At 38.1% G+C, this 17,955-nt stretch overlaps 1 protein-coding gene across 4 annotated transcripts in view; it reads left to right on the forward strand.

Annotated features, from left to right (window-relative positions):
• Window positions 1-17,955, forward strand: part of DOCK4 (dedicator of cytokinesis 4) — a 253,261-nt gene that overhangs the window by 105,756 nt on the left and 129,550 nt on the right. For all 4 annotated transcript variants that reach the window (XM_021384917.1, XM_021384919.1, XM_021384918.1 and 1 more), the window contains exons 9-11: window positions 13,898-13,979; window positions 14,581-14,641; window positions 16,519-16,651. In XM_021384917.1, the coding sequence (XP_021240592.1) occupies window positions 13,898-13,979; window positions 14,581-14,641; window positions 16,519-16,651 (276 nt within the window). The remainder of the gene's footprint in view (window positions 1-13,897; window positions 13,980-14,580; window positions 14,642-16,518; window positions 16,652-17,955) is intronic.

The raw sequence follows: 17,955 nt of genomic DNA on the forward strand, positions 1-17,955 counted from the left end.
ATGGAGTAACAGCTTTAATTCTATCACTTTTTACTTTGGGTATTAGCCGTTACAATTACATTGCAAAAACATTTTCTGACTTAAATGGGATTTTAGATGCCTGATTTCCACTGATTTTAGTGTGAGGTGCACTTACAGGAAAATACACAATTTAAACTCCTGGCGCAAGATAGGATACTGGGGACCTCCAAAAGAAGACTGGAAATGCATGTTTTCCAGAACATTTTGTAAGAGTGCAACAATCTTGTGTTCTTCGTTAGCTAGTTTCTAAATCTGTAATGTGATTATTTATGGGATTTAGGAAGTTTTTGATATTTTTCTATTCCTAACAAATGACTGGTAGCTTCTCTTCTGTAAATTCAGATTATGAAGATTCCCAATATTTAGAGTGTCAAAGAATGTGGTGATGATTGTATGCTTTGCAGGTATCTTATTTTCTTAGCAGCATAAAAGTTTAGTAAATGAACCAGCAGTGAGGTTGCATGTACCACATCTATCGTACGTACTTAACAGATTACACGAATTACAGTTTGCACTGTTAGATTTTTGGAGAAATAAAGGACATCTGATCATAGTATGTTCTTTTCCCCTATGTGTGCTCACATCATTTACAAAGTGCAGGAAGTGTTGCAGAAATGATGACCTTAGTGTAACCAGAAGAAGCTGGACACTGAAGCTCTAAGACCAGTCCTTTAATAAAAAACATTGTTTTATTTATTTATTTTTTGTTTGAAAGATCTCACCAGCTTTTTTCTCACCAACTTAGCTGTTTTCAAGATGATGTGTATTATTCACTGAGAGTCTAAGTTTGTGGAAAAAATAATAATATTCTGATGCTACACACACACAAAAAAAGTTTGACAAATGAATCCTGCTTTCCTAAAGTCAAATATCCCAGTGTCCTCTGAGATACCTACCTTTCCAGCATGGCTACTGTAAGACCATATTTCTATTTGTTGTACATTGCTACCCAGAGACCCTGTCTGTTTCTTTATAGAAATTTAGAGACACAGGCAGTTATCATCTTGAGGGTGCACTATGAAAAAGGGAATGGAGGGTGTTAAGCCAGTTACCTGCATTTGTTCATTTAAGTGGGTTTTGTTTTTGTTATTGATGGTATGTATGAGAATACTGCTCCATCTCCTGCCCAAAGTCCCAGCTGTTTTGCTGACCTTTACATTTATGTAGTGTTTGTGCCTCTGTGTGTTATGAAAACATACTGCAGTAGAAAACTGACATTTTTTCCTTAAATCTGCAATGGTGCACGCGGTTCTTGTCTAGCTGTGTCTTCTCTAAGCCATTTCCTTAATGTTATCGTTTTCTCCAAATAGCAATGCTATTAATAGAGCAATTTTAAGGCAGCACTTTAGAAAGATGGAGTGTGTTAAGAATTTCTTTCACTGATATACACGTTGTGTCTGTGTCAATATGATATGAATGTCTTATCACAAATGATTGATGCCTCTGGCCACATCTGTGGGAGAAGCGGAGATAAGCTGGCATGCTAATCCTCCTTTTCCCATCACCTTGAACAACCTTGTTTGTTACTATCATATTGCCCTCAAATGAGCACAGGTTCTTCATCAACGCAAAGAGGAATAGTCTGTTTATCCAAGGCAAATAAAAGTCACCTGCATTTTCTATTTTGTGAGCTTTTCATTATATGCTTAAGGACTGGGTAGACTCTATACCATATCAAAGAATAAGCAGATTACCCCTCATTTGTTGTACTCTCAACCTCACCTTTTTACTGGCATTCATACACATCATTAACCTTTTTATGTGTTTTTTCTTTTAATTGTGTAATTACTTAAATCATTTTTATCACTTGTTGAAAACTGAAACCCACATTTGATGATCAAAATATTTGCTGATTTGTGTTATAAGTTAGTTTTTTGGTACTTTTTTTTTTTCAGGGAAAAAGCCTTGATGTCAGGTTTTTTTCCATTTAAGAAACAAATGCTCTTTCCCCTACCCGCCCCTCCCATCTGCCCCTATTCTGTGGAAATTCTAAAGAATTTTAGTAAGGAAGAAAATGCTTAAAGACATTTTTTGCAACTTCCCCAAACATGAGATTGGCTATCTTTTATGGCAGCTCAAATAAACCGACTTCTAACCATCCTTCTCACTAGAAATTTACAGAATTGACTAGTGTTTATTGTTGACAGTCATAACAACAGCAAAGAAGGGAGAGCTTGAGCACCTCTCCAATCTAGTTATTTCCATCCCCAGGAGTCTCACTGTTTTGAACTCAAGATGTCTTTCTTCTTTGCAAGCTGAGATATCCTTGTGACCTCTCTTGACCTAGAGCTCAAGAAGTTAGTATTACTTTAAACACGTAAATCAATGGGGTTACACCTGAGTTTTAATATCCAGTTTACTTAGGATCAGTGCTCCAGACATCAGCACTCACATAGCTAAATTCTTTCTTGCTTCTCAGCAGTGTGGGATACTAAGCCATGAAGAAGACGGAAAAATATACTTGTGAAACAGTATGGTATGTACTCAGTACAAGGCTATGGTAGTTATTTAAAATGTACAGAAATACCCTGTGTATGTGATCATTTATCTATGAAGAATTTGTTGCATGTAGCTATGGGGAGCAGTTCAGCAGCCATAGAGATTTAGAAATTCAGGGCAAAGAAAGACAAGTGATGACATGTTGTAGTATGGCAGTTATAGGGTAGTTATTATCTAGCAGAGTTGAAAAGTTGAGAAGAATGTGTAAAGAGCTATATTTCCATAAAGAACCAAAGGACCAGGCTGCCTGTTGGTTCTGCCTTTGTGACAGTCACAGAGGTTCCAGTTCAGAGCCACCTAGATGGATTTTAGGTTCTATTTGGTTCTTTCCATAGCACTGTCATCATGCAAATGTTCAGCGTTAGGAATGTCATTTGAAATTTTTTGTTGTTGTTGTACATATTGTGTGCATCTACTGTTCTTTCCAGACACCTGATTCTTTATTTTATTCTCTGTAACTACAGTGAAAAGAACAAATGAGGACTGGGGAATCAGTGAGACCCTTTAAAATCAAATTTGGAAAGCAGTTTAGATGGTACAATATATTTTTAATACAAAAGCTAGGGAGAGAGTGTGCATGCACATTTATTTCTATATATGTGCGCACATGCACGTATATTAGTTGATATTCAGATTTTCTGCTCCTGTACATATCTGGTTGTTTGATATTTGAATTCTGTATTTCTGAATGTCATGAGAATTCTGAGGATTGGTTAATAAAAAGAGAGATTCACTTCCACTGTTATCTACAAGAACTTAACTATCTCAGACTGACTTGCCTGCTCCCATGGCACATAATTTCTTGGAAGGAGTGATCTCTGACTAGATAGGCACAATTAACTCTGGACTGCATTGTACCTTTTCAGAAACAGGTTGTTTTTCAAGAAAAAACATATGTATTTGAAAGTGTATTCAGTACAGTGCAATCTAATACACTGCACACAGTCTAGGTTCTCCTTATAATCTGTCATTAAGTGATAGACTATTCTGCCTTTCCCTCTTAGAATACTATGTTTTAACATGTGTAACCTACACTTGTGAATAGTGTTCCTTGGAAATTATTTATTACTTGAACACCTCAACATTATCTATGGATGCTTTCTGTCTTGAAGTAGCCTTGGATCCTGCACAGGATTTGAGCTACAGGAGCTAGCAGCATTTCTGGTAGAGGAAGTGACATGGACAAAATGGCTCAGGGCTATGTCTCCTTTACAATATTTCCACAAAAACATATTTTGCACTTTTACAGGGCCACAATATAGTGGGGCTCAGTGTTGTTTTTAGTTTCCTGTGCAGCGTGCGCAAGCATTTTTAATGTTGTACAATACTTAAATTATGTTACAGTGAATTACACAAATTCAGTGCATATATATCTATACCTTGTAGATGCAGGGGAGATTATGTATCTTGCCTTTTTTGGCTATTTTGATGTCCTTCATTCAGGTTGAGTCACTCATTACTCTGCTTTGTTCCTCCTTAGAAACAGGAGGAACAAAGGATAACAGGAGGAACAGAATAACAGAAAGGAGCGTGGTTTTATTCTGCTCATTCAGGACTTGTAATCTTAGCACAAGGGTAGAAATGTAAAAATCATTTTTGCAAGAGAGGCCACTACTCTTTTAACAATCCCTTACACATTTGGAATAAAAATATTTAAATATGTCACAGAATGGTTAACAATGGTGTGTACTTTGTTGAAAACGGTGATTGTTTTTTTTTTCATTTTCTTATTATCCTTTATATTGACTGATGTACTCACTATTATTGGCTTTGTTTGAGACAAGGTATCCAGTAATTTACACATATGGATGAAACTGTATTTGGCGTGATTGTAATTGGAAGTATATATGAGGTTATAAGATGCAGCTTGAAGGAGAAACCTGAACTTCCAAGAAATTTAAAAGCTTCTCTTCTGAAAATGTGCAACATTCTTTCCCATTATCCATTGTGAACAGAAAGACTCTGATGTGCAAGAATACATTCAGGCTTTTCTTGGCAGTGTAGTGAAGTAACAGAAGTCATAGGTCATCTCTGCTTGATCCTAGAATGAGGAGAAATTCTGGAGTAGGAGTCATCAAGAGAAGATAAGCAAAGATGTTTCTTGGTTGCAGTCAGGTGGGTTACTCCAAATTGGAATGTAAAGGTCGTATCTCAAGTGAATAATGCTCTTTGCCTGAGAATACTGAATTAAACTCCCTGCTGTGGAGTTCCTTCAGAAGGAAGGAAGAATACTAAAGTGCTGGCCTAGTCAGTTAGTTTGCCCAATTAGTTACATTTTCATTTGTTTTACAGTGAAAAATAACTCCTGAGGAAGAGTAGAAACACACTGGTACTAACTAGTAGCCTGACATTTAAAGTCAATAATAAATACATTGGAACTAGAGTCTACCAGTTACCATGTTCAGGCAACTTGCCTCTCACAGTGTAACATGGATTTCTTTTAATTCTTTGTCCTGAGTTGGTTTTGACCTGAAAAATCTGTTTGGGATTTAGAAACTTCACAGGAACATATCCTGACCAATGAGAAATTTCAAAATCGGTCAGTGTATATTTTTCTGTAGAGAAAGATTTCTATGTCTCTGTCATGTTTCTCCGTTGTACCTCTTGATGTTTTGGGGGATGCTTCCTTTCCTTCTAACAGTCTATTTGAAAGAAGGTAAAAGTATTGGATATTTTTACCTGTATTGTAGTAGCCATTCTCCACAGCTAGTATTCCAGTTAGGCTGAAAATTACTCCAATGTGTCTTATAGTAAGTAAGGTGACATTAGCATCTCATGTGCATTTTACTCAGATATCAATAGCAAAAATATATTATATTTCTCCTTTATAAGTAAGTCATATTTTGGTAGCTCAGTTTTATTTACTTGTCAACAGCAGTAGTATAAGCAGGTGTGATTTATGTTGCAGGCAGGCTGTGTATAAAAGGAATGCTTGGCACAGCTGCGTCCTCCAAATAGTTTGGCCTTGGTGGTTTCTGTAATAAATGTCTTTTCTACAGATCTTTACTGCCTCTCATTGCCAAGTGATCAGAAAGGTTAATCCTGGCTTTAAGAAGTTCTATATGTTTTAATAGTACTTATTTTTATAGATCAATCCATTAATCTAACTTTGTGCAAAACTGTGTAATTTGCTGTGATTAGTGAGAATTTTGATAAATTGCTTTTTAAATTCAAACCATTCCTGAACTGTAAGAGAATAATAGCCGCTTGCCTCAGGGTAGTGTTCCAAGTGTTTTTTGAGGAGCTGGCATTTCATCAAGACCCTTTGCATTGGTCGGACTGCCCAGACTTTCCTGCTTAATGCTTGTAAGGGAGCTTTTGTAACACTGTTACACTTGTAAGGGAGAATTTCCAGCAAAGAAACTACATTTGTGGATAACATTTCCTAAGTACAGTGAGGTAGCGTGTGGTAGGAATGAGTTGCCAAAGACAGGCATGAGCATAGTCTAGCAAGAAAATGCTTTTGAAAGGCTTTCTTTGTATATTTCTTTAAACGTTTTATATTTATGGGAAGACATGGCTTATTCCTTTCATTGTATTTTTAATATGCTCTTAAATCAACAAATATGGATTAACTATTTCCATTTGAAGTGTGTTAGATATTAGCTGTTCCACCGCATAGCTCAGTTCCTCTTATTAAATTCCAATTTCAGTGAAAGAAATGTTTCAAAGATTCTCTGATATCTTCTACTTGCCATGGCAGGAGTAATGATGCTCACTTACATGGGGATGATCTTGTATAGACATACCCATTTTAAAGCAGATAAACTAACCCAAGAGAAACCTTTGATCTGGAGTAGGTCTTTCCTTGAGCATTAACAAATAACTCTCATACTGTAAAAAGCAACAGCTGAAAAGCAACAGGAGAAATAATTGTTTTTAATTGCCATGATGAAAACACTGCAAGGGGTGAGCTGTAGCTGGTGTTTTACCATTTGGAGTTTAAATGATTTGTCACTGTTTAAAAATGAGTTAAATTTTAGAATAGAGGTGTATATGTGCACCACCCATGATGTATTTGTGACAAGTTTAAGTAATTACCAGAGATGTTTAACAGCAGAGGTATTCTGCTGGGCTTACAGATCATCTTAGTGAGAACTCGTTGTACTGGATACTGATAAAAGGCAGAGAAATTACATGACAACACAGCGTTGTTGTTTATAAACCCCCAAATGAAGATGAATACACAGGAGCCTTTGGGCTTTTGGAGGGAGTGGGATATTCTTATCACAGAATCATATCATAGAATGGCCTAGGTTGAAAAGGACCTCAAAGATCATTGAGTTTCAACCCCCCTGCTGAGTGCAGGGTTGCCAACCACTAGACCAGGCTGCCCAGAGCCACGTCCAGCCTGGCCTTGAATGCCTCCAGGGATGGGGGCATCCACAACCTCCTTGGGCAACCTGTTCCAGGTTTCACCAGCCTCTGAGTGAAAAACTTCCTCCTAATATCTAACCTAAATCTCCCCTGTCTCAGTTTAAAACTGTTCCCTCTTGTCCTATCGCTATCCACCCTCGTGAACAATCGTTCCCCCTCCTGTTTATATGCTCCCTTCAAGTATTGGAAGGCCACAATAAAGTCTCCCTGGAGCCTTCTCTTCTCCAAGCTAGACAAGCCCAGTTCCCTCAACCTTTCTTCATAGGAGAGGTGCTTCAGCCCTCTGATCATCTTGGTGGCTCTCCTCTGAACTCATTCCAGGAGCTCCATGTCTTTCTTGTGCTGGGGGCTCCAGGCCTGGACGCAGTACTGCAGATGGGGCCTCGCAAGAGTCGAGTAGAGGGGGACCACCACCTCCCTCTCCTCTTTTAACGCAGCCCAGAACACAGTCGGCTTTCCGGGCTGCTGGCTCATGTCCAGCTTCTCGTCCACTGGGACCCCCAGGTCCTCCTCTGCAGGGCGACTCTCAAGGAGTTCTTCCCCCAGTTTGTATAAATACCTGGGATTGCCCCGGCCCAAGTGCAGCACCTTGCCCTTGGCCTTGTTGAACCTCATTAGGTTCACATGGGCCCACTTCTCCAGCTTGTCCAGGTCCCTCTGGATGGCTTCCCTTCCCTCCAGTGTATCAACTGCACCGTTCAGCTTGGTGTCATCTGCAAACCTGCTGAGGGTGCACTCGATTCCATCGTCTATGTCATTGGTAAAGATGCTGAAGAGCACGCATAGCATTCTTGAATTCCTGTCACCTTTACCAGACTTCTTGCTCACTTCAAGTTGAATTTCCATGTTTGGGGTAAAAATACAGCAAATCTGCTTGTATCCATGCTGTTACCTCAGCCAGCTACTGGGATAATGATCAAGTCTGTAATTCAGCTTAAAGGATCTGTAGGTCTGTGTGCTGATAATGCTGTGCTGCAAAATGTTTATCATTGGTGGCAGACTAATCTCACCATTACTGGGGGCTCCGGCTTCCGGTTTGCGTTCTGTTTTTAGTTGAAAATACGTGATGAGAGATTCCAGTGTGCTTTCAGCCTTTTCAAACACATTTTTTTTCTATGACTCTTGGTACCTCACCAAAAAATAAATTGTCATTTTCCAATGTAACTTGTTAATCTTTTCAGGAAATGTGTAATACCACCTTTTAGTTAAAATACACTTGCAAATATATAGAGAGTATAATACAGTATAGTTGGCAAAAACTAATTTTTTATGGCTGTCCTGTTGGTAAAGAGATGAAAGATGGGAGTAGAAGCTTGATTTAGCTACATATATCTGATTTTCCACCAGTCTCCTCTCCCCTTTCCATTTTTCCTTTCTTCCTCATTAACTCTACTTCTAACCTAAGGAAAATTTGACTCCTCAGCATAAAGCTAGCATTCAAAAATGTTTTTGGTCTTCCCACATGTTGTCAGCACATCTAGGAGATGTGATGATAAGCTTCAATATAGCATCATAATATTGGTTTGTTGATTTATTTTAGTTTGTGATAGTGCTTTTATCTGAAATTGGCTGAAATCTTATTTTTCTAGTACTCATTCTTCCTTTCCCTCTTTGCTCATTGCTACTTATTTTTCAGACTGAAATTGGAGTATGGTTTTCACAAAAGTGTGTAAAAGAGTTAAAGTACAGGGACTGACTTACTGTGGAACAGCTTGTATCGCAAAGTCATGTTGGCACATCTACCATTCAGTTAGTCTGTGATTAAGAATGTACTCTTAAGGCTTTTTTTGTCTATTTACTTCAGTAACTAATGACTTCTTGTGCCACATTCCTCTGCATTTCACCCCTAAGTAAAAGGGCAACCTTTTGTGTCTGATGGTGGTTTTATGATGTCAATGATCCTTTAGCTATAAACTCAGTAGATCCAGATTCTAGTACTTAGTGAACATCCCCTAATGATGTTCTGGAGTTTGGTAGACCTGAGCTGGTGAAGTATACAGCAGTATTCTCTTATTGTCTCTCAGCATTTAGTTTAGAAATCACTAAAACTTGTATTTATGTAGAGACCATCTGCAAAGATTTCAGAAAAGGAAGTTGTGCTGAGAGATATGAGTATTGGATGACATAGCTTTACTGCAAGAATATGCCATGTGGCTGTTTTTCTTGGTTGTTTTTTTTTTTTTTTTTTGATAGTGTGTTTATAAATCTTAGAACAAGCAGTCTGTCTAGACTGCTAGCATGTGACTAGTAACATTTTCCTGCTAATACTGAGGAAATAAGGGTCGCTTATGAAAATAGAACAGTTTGTGGCCATGTTTCTTTTAAATTCCTGTGTTAAGCCTGCAGATTTGGAACACATTGTTGCTTCACTAATACACGGGAAGTTACAGTACAGAAATCCCTTGCTGACCTTCTTAAATTAATCTCTCCAGCATTAGTTATTTCCTTATTTTCAGTGGGAAGACAGCAGAGTTTAAATCTGTGCAGCATATTTAAGTGTGAAGATTGGTGTTCATAAAAAATGCATTGCAATCTAAACTAAAATCAAACCATCTTCATAGAAAGGAAAGATATTTCTGCTTTGGGATTTCTGCTGTGTGTGGTTGCCGTATATATATATGTATAAATGGCTGCTGAGAAAGCTGCTGTGAAATAAGATCCTAGCCCTAGATTTCACCCTCTGGAGCTTTTGCAACTGTTTGAAGCCAAGCTTTCAGATCTTGGGAATTCTCAGTCTTTATTTTGTTTTTGAAAGGCTGTTTACTTTCCTCAACCATTTTCTGACCTGTTTTTCAATATAGAAATGCTTCAAATTGTTCATAAGCATGAATGCTCTCTATATTTTATCAAAATATTATTTTATTCTCATGATCTTACACGTATGTCTGTATTTTCTCTGTGGTAATGTTCAGAGATAACTGTTTTTATCTGAACTGTAACTGGTGCTTTTTTTTTTTTTTTTTTTTTTGCTTGAAATGCATTGAAGCACTGAACAAGGATTAAGATTTTGGGGGATTTATTGTGTTCACTTACCCTTTTCCATTGCTAGGTCCTGTGTTTCAGTCAAATGAAATTTCAAATTCAAATGAGGAAATTGGATCAGCATAACTATTACATGTCTGTTGCAATCAGTGCATTTCTTTGTGACGTGACAAAAGTCTTTGGCTTTTAATTGTGTTGTGAATCATAATCTCACGGTCTGTGAGTGTAAGCAGAGCTTGCAAATTTCATATCCAAGTGGATAGTGAGTAGGAAGCTTTTTAAGGATGTGCCTTTGATTTCTGCAGAACGTATGGTTCAGTGAAGAAAGAGAGCCCAGTTAAATTCAACATTTGCCTCTTTGTCGGTAAACTATGACAATAGCTTATCCACTGGTAGATAGTTTCTTGTTGAATGGTATTACCTTTGAACCAACATTTCTAGTGGTTTCTTTAAAGGCAAAAAAATGCAGCAAGATACGTGTATATATATATTCCTTCTAAATGGTCCCACAGACTGAAGGTAAGGTGATGAAATTCAGAATCACTTTGTATTGGCTAAATTTACATTGATGCATACAAATGTGCTGCATGTTTCAGCGCACAGAAGCTGTATTGTTCCTGCTTGAAGAGAGGCTTTTCTTTTTTCTGTAGTTTTGCACATTACCCAACAAAATGAGTCCTAAAGCTTTAACTGCTTTGATAATATAAATAATAGTTCTTGCTAAGAGAATACAGACTTTGTGTGAGACCTATAGACAAAGCTTTGTGCTTTCTTACAGTACTTTCTGATATTGAAAAGGAAATAAATGTAAATGAAAAGACAGAAGTCTTTTGAATAACATTTTTAAATCAACAGCAAAATACCAACTTGTTTCTCTCTAAAAATATATCTATGTAAACATTCTTTAAAACTCAGTTTTAAAGTTTCCATGGAGACAAAAGCTGAAGTTGGGTGTATCGTAAAACAAGAATATTTCTGAGAGAATAACATTTCATGCACTCAGAGGTATTTGAGTTCAACGCTGCTATTCTTAGGTTCTGCCTTTTTTGCTGTCTGATAAAAAAAAACCAACAAAATCTACATAGCTGAAGACTGCACAAATGTTTTTAAATACTGCCAAGAAAAAAGTCTAGGCATTTGTAGGTTCAGCCTGGGTAACTGGCATGTATTTAACAAAGTATTCTGCAGACATGACTTTTAAGAATTGTGCTCTTGAAGGTAACAGTAGCCAGGGCTATAACAACACTAATGTGGCCACCTGATCTAGGGAAGTGATTATTCCCTCCTACTCAGTGTTGGTTAAACCACTCCAGTTTGAGTTCCTCTCATACAAAACAGACATTGATGACCGGATAGCAGTTCAGCAGAAGGCCCTGAGCTGATTGTCCTATGGGGTCAAGCTGAGGCAGCGGGCCTTGGCTGGCCTGGGGGTGGGGGCTAACGGGCATCTGCCTGTACCTGCGAGATGGTCAATACTATCTATGGATATGAAGTGAAACAAGAGAGGCTGCGTCTGAATGTAAGGAAAAACCTGAGGACAGTCAGGCATTGTCCAGTGAAGCTGTACAGCCTCCATCACTGGAGGGTTTTAAGGCCTGACTGGATGAGCTCTGAGCAAGCCTATCTAACCTTATGGCTGGTGCAGTGTTGAGCAGGAGGTTGGACTTAGAGGCCTTCTGGGGTCCATTTCAATATGAATGACTGATTCTGTGAATGATTGATCCAGATTTTGTACAAAGCAAATGCTGGTGCAATAAAAATTTAATTAGTCTATATTGTGTTGGATCTTATCCAACATATTCCTCGTGATTTTCCAGCTGCATTTTGAGAGCAGTGGTAAACCATGCTTAGCTTCTGGAATAAGCAGAGAGACAGACAGCTGAGAGAAGACTAGTTGCAATAACCTCACTTTGGTTGTTTTTTTTTTTTTTTTTAATTTGAGCATTACAGGGTGTCCGGACTCAACTGTCTGGCCAGGTAGGGCTGGGGGTGAAAGCATGAAGAGTAACAGATACACTGCCAGCTCCAAAAGTAGTGCCTCCCATTTTATTATGTCAGCCCATGATGTCAGAGGTGGTATGGCAGTAGAGGCTGAACCTTCCCACCAATATTCTGTTACACGTTGTTGCTGTGTGACAGATGGCAGCAGAGGGGCAGTCTGACAGAATGGTGTCTGACATGGAAGTGTGTATGAAGCAAAGGTGTGGAATTGAATTCCTCCATGTGGAAAAAGTTGCACCCATTAACATTCATCAACACTTGCTGAACATTTATGGAGGCCAAGGAGTGGATGTGAGCACAATGAGGCAGTGAGTGGTGACAGTGATGTGAAAGACAAGTAACATTGTAGAAAGCCATACACAGCTGTCGCACCACAAAATGAAGAGTGTCTCGATCAGCTCCTCTGTGCATATTGGTGGGTTATGGCCAGGGAACTGTATACAGAGCTGGATATTGGCTTCAATGCATTGGAAACAATGGTGGCAACATTGGAGTATCGCACAGTTTGCACCAGGTGGATCCCATGAATGCTCACACAGGAACAGAAAGAACACCCCAAGCAAGTTTGTCAGGATCTACTGAATCAATATGAGGCTGAAGGTGGCAGTTTCCTGGCATCGTTACTGGTGACGAGTCTGTCCTACCAAACCCACCATGTAGTCTGGATTTGGCGCCTTCCGACTTCCATCTGTTCAGGCCAGTGAAAGATGGACTGCATGGGCAATATTTTCCTAGCAACAATGCCGTCATAGCAGCTATGAAACAGTGGGTCACCTCCACTGGTGCAGATTTTCACTTGTGTGGCATGCAGACTCTTGTTCATCGCTGGTGAAAATGCACAGCTAATGGTGGTGACTATGCTGAGAAATAGTATTTTATAGCTGGGAATTTGCTCCACCAAATAATATTGTTATATTCTTTATATCTATTGTAGTTTCCAGGGAAATAGGAGGCATTACTTTCTGAGCCACATACTTGTAATACTGGTGCACAACTTACCATTTCTGAGTCCTTTGCTTTTTCCCATGTTGTATGTCTCTTACTGCATAAATGTTATGGTTATGTTTGCTGTGAGACTGTATCTTGTAGAAGATTACCCAAACCATGGAAAGTTTGATTCTTCCTAAGTTTTCCATGCATGAAATGGCAAGTCCTCCCAGAGACTGTCCATGACGAACCTACTATCAAGTACAAATTTTTCAAAGGGAGGATTTCTCTTTGGGTGGTGGTTGAGTCACCATCCCTGAATGTGTTTAAAAACCGTTTGGATATGGTGCTCAGATACATGGTTTAGTGGTAGGTTGTTAGGATAGTACGGTTACGTTGTGGTTGGACTTGATGATCTTGAAGGTCTTCTCCAACCTGAGCAATTCTATGATTCTGTGAAAGAGTAATTTCTCTTTCAGTGGGTTCTTTCACCCTCTTTTACTCTAAGAGTTCTCTGCATCTCTCTACTATCAGCATTGTTATTTGTATCAGATGCAGTACCTGGCACCCTGCAGCTGACTGCAAGACAGAATTCTGAAAATTACATTTCTCTGCTGAAACTTATAAGACCACCAAAATCAGTGTAGTCTAGAAAGAAATTTTCATAGAATTAAGTAGGAAAAATGTCCCCTGGCATCATCTCTCTGACTTTGAAAAGGAATATTGATTGAATATGAGTGTGGCAATGTTGACATTTGTTTAGCAAGAATCAATATAACATCACTCGCATCTAATTTCAGTTCTAGGATAAAAGAATTTTATTGCTCTATGGACTAGGATATACAGTATCATTTTTTCAAGCTATGGTCAGTCTTCTAGTTTGTATTGAGTTTTCAGTAATTTTATTAGACGATTAACCACTCTTATATAGTCTCTTCCTTTTTTTTCTTGGTATGTTTCAGCCTTTTAATAAGAAATTATTTCATTCTTTTATATCTTGACAAAGGTTACATCTAAAAATAAGATCAGTATGAGATCTGATTTTATTGTAGCGTTGTTCAAAGTATATGCTGTATTTGTTTTCTTACAGTGAACGATTTTTTTTAAGACTGAATAGAAATGGTTTGCCAAAATGTCCAGAAAAGCCTGAAAGACACTGTTCTCTTTTTGTGGTGAGTTATTCCTATTCTCAATCCTTTTTGTGCTAGGTATTGAAAATCAAATTTGAATTAAGTTATTCTGTAGTTGACTCAGTGGTGCTCCCTAAGCTTTTACATTATTATGAATATCAATTCTAAAGGATGGTTAAAGGGTATTATTAAAATCCCAAGTTGAATGTTTTCTGGCAGTATGTGGACTCTCATATTTAAACTTCATGTGCGTATGTATAGCAGTCTTTTTCCTAGCAACAAAGACTTTTGCTTGTGAGTTTTAGGCCCAAAAGATGGTTTGTGCAGTGCTCTTTGTAATTTCAGGATATTAGGAGTTGCACAAAGGCATCATTGCTCTTCAAGGCACGCATCGAGTCTTTTCTGTCCTCCTCTCCCATTATACTGCCTTACAACAAATTCTTGCCCATGATATTTTAGGACAGACATATTGAGTGCATGACCACCAATTTGAAGTGTTAAATGGATAATTTGTTAATTCTATATAAATGACCTCACTGTTCATTTATCACTGTTGCTGGCAGTAAAAGCAATGCATGAAGATCTTTTTAAATATCACATTTTAATCAGGAGTCAGAAATAATGAGGTTCTGATTTTGTGCAGGATTTGAGTAGCAGTGAACTCAGGAAGGACATCTATATCACTGTGCACATTATCCGAATAGGTAGGTATAATTGCCTGTGAGCAGAAATCTGACGTTTGGTAGGTATGTAACAGTGAAGAAATGAAAGAATCCACATGGGATCTGCTTTGGGATCTGTTAGATTTGCTAAGTCTCTGTATAAATTTCATGAAGGAAATGCCTCTCTTCTAATGGGAAAATTGCCTTGAATTTCTCAGCATTCTTTTGTGTTATTTTCCAAGAGTGCTGATGAGTTTTGATGCAGTATTTTTTGTTACTATTGCAAAACGAAATGAGGATGTCATATGCGAACTGTACTAGAATGATGGAGTTGTCACTGGAAAGACCATTCTTGTTCCAAAGAGTGGTTTCAAACATCATTTGTTCATAGGAAAACTTACCTAGAAATGTAAAGTACCTACTTAAACAGTGTCTGATGAAATTGTTCAGATGAATTTTGTCTTCTCCCTGATCCCTTTAAAAAGAGGAGAAGGAAGCAAGTGAAGGACGTCATGTAATAATTTTAATGCACGATGATACAAGCAGATATTGTGTCCTCTGAAACAATGCTGAAGAGTCAAAAAGTGTGCTTCATATGTATTTTAAGAAGTTGACCTCCTGGTTGTACTGATTTGAAGCAAGATTCTTTGGGTCTGCTATTAGCTCTTAGGTCTATTTCTTTTTTTTTGTAAATGGTCTCCCTAGCTGCATCACTGCAGTACTAAATAAATCTTCCTATTTTACAAGGTATTTTGTTTTCATATATGACAGTTATAACTTGTGCTGAGCTCAGAAACAACTTATTACAAAGTAAGTGCTGTTTTACAACTCAGAGTGATGATTTTTCCTTGCACTTTCATGATGATGTAGTGTTTCACTGGAATATCAAAATACTGCATTTTTATTGGCAGAGACTGGGAAAAAGTGTAGTCAATTCTGGTGTAATACAAGTTAATTTGAGGAGAGTAAATACTTTAAAGAACAATATGGCATATAATTTTTCCTTCTGTGTAGTTTTGAAATATATTCAAAGCCAGGTCTGTATACGAATGACTGAAACGCTAAAAAGTTAAAATAACATTTATATGTTTTGTGGTGTGAAAGTGAACAATTACTCTTCTAGCTTCTGTGATGCATAGAGGAGGCATTGCCGAGGAGGCATTGCCCTGCAGCAAGTGCAGCCAGAGGCTTTTCTTGTCAGAGTTAAGACTTGGTGGGAAAGATACATAGCTGCCAGAACATAATTGAATAAAATGGTTATAAAGAGGGCAGTTTCATCTATCAGAAACACCACAAGAAGATTGATGAAATGTATTTAAATCAAATAGAAAAATACTTTGTTTCAACTCCATTTTCCTTGGCTGCCTTCTTTCTGTACCATAATTTATTCTCCTGCACTTTGTCATCTTTTCTCCCTGAGTTTCATCTCTCCTTCATTTCTTCAGTTTTACCCCCCTGCTAGCAAGTTGCCTGCTTGGAGGCAGCATTTGATTTCTAAATTGTAGTGGCTCAGTCTCAAGACCTCTCATATAAATCAGAAGTACCAACAACCATGGGAAAATAACTGTTATTGGACAGCAAATGGTGGACACTCTGTTATGTCTGAACACTAAATTTAATTTGGTGGTGTCTCGAGTAGAGCTGTCACTGAGTATCGGGAAGAGTTGCGGACCCGAGGTCATGAGAGGATGAGCAGTACCTCTGGTATTACGAGATCACCACATCATTAATGGGTCTCCTCAACCATTTGTTATCCTAATGTAGTGTAGAGAAAGATGGACTAGATTTGCAGAGTACACTTGGCATCACATACTCAGAGCTGTCACCACACAGAGCTGGATTGCTCCCTGCTTCCCTTCTGTGGTTTTAAGGGAGACAGTTTCGTACATTATGCATCAAATGTATATTTTGTTTGTCAGGACGGATGGGAGCTGGAGAAAAGAAAAATGCCTGCAATGTACAATACAGACGGCCCTTTGGCTGCGCGGTCCTCAGTATTGCGGATTTGCTGGCAGGAGATTCAAAGGATGACCTCATCTTAAAGGTGTACATGTAAGGAATGGCTTTTTTTCATAACTATTGGAACTATTTCACAGTAGGTTTGCATCAAAAACAGTGGTTTTAAATGCAGAGTGAGTAAAAAAGTGTAGTAGCTAATTTCTTTCTTTTCTTCAGCATGGTTTAGAAATTTTGGCTAGTTCTACAGATCTGTTTGTAAAAAGGGATGGTATTAAAAATGAAGGTTGTGTCCTTTCAGATCTTCTTGTATGTTTCAGCATTTATCACATCCTTGTAAGAGCTTCTGGAGCTCTCTCTTTATGGCAGCATGAAGTGCTTTCAAGGCTTGTTTAGACACCTTGCACTGCCTAGGCAGCTAGCAGAAGTAACTTTATAACTAGAGAAAAAAAGGAGGCAAGGTAGGTAAGCAACTGTTTAATGGAAATAGCATAAGTGTAAGAAGCAGTTAATGCTGGAGAAGGAAAAATCAAAAATAGATTTAAAAATGAGTGGTTAGTTAAATAGTGGAGTTCGACAGTATTTGGAAGAACGTTCATATTTCTATTTGTTGCAACACAGTGCATGTAATTTCTGTCTGATCTTGATCTGAGAGATTATTGTAAGTGCTGTTTGGTGCAGTGGCCTATTCTAATTACAAAAACCTGGGACACATTTTGTCATGTGCATGAGGAAGTTCTGCCTCTCCCAGGGTTGGCATTCAAATATTGAAGACACAGAAGGCTTTTAGGCAGCCTTTCTCTTCTCCTCTGTACCGCTGCTGCGCTGAATTAGAGCTGCTGGAGATGATGCTGCAGAAAAACTATCTAGCGTGACAGTGAAAATGCGTGCTGGCTCTTATTAAGGCTCCCAGGATGCTGAAGTCAAATAAGTGTTCACTGTTGGATAACAAATTGTTAGATTTATGTATCTGCCTATTATATTCTATTTTCTAAATTTCTCCAATTGTTTTTAAAATAACGGGAAAAAAAAAAAAAAGGGAAGAAGAAACATTATTCAAAAGCAGATTTGATAAGACCAGACCAAGTCTAAACCATTCACTTTTCAGTGTGGCCGATTTTTCCTCATGGAAAAGCTGCTGCTTTCCGAATGTGTACCGAGATGTAATTTGCTCTTTAATTGACTATCTCTTGAAGATCATATTCCATTTTAAATAACTTAAAAGTGTACAGCGCAGATCTTTGTCTAAGACCAGCTCTGAGTCTCATATGTCTTCCTGAGTGTCATGAGACAGATATTCTGTGTATTTTGGAACGGAAGTATATCTCTATAGATGATAAACTTGTTCATGATGAGTTCCTGAGCGTAACTGCTCCTGTCTTTCTCCCACCTTTTTCCAC

Source organism: Numida meleagris, chromosome 1, assembly GCF_002078875.1.
Source record: "Numida meleagris isolate 19003 breed g44 Domestic line chromosome 1, NumMel1.0, whole genome shotgun sequence".
In the NCBI taxonomy this organism is placed as follows: Eukaryota; Metazoa; Chordata; class Aves; order Galliformes; family Numididae; genus Numida; species Numida meleagris.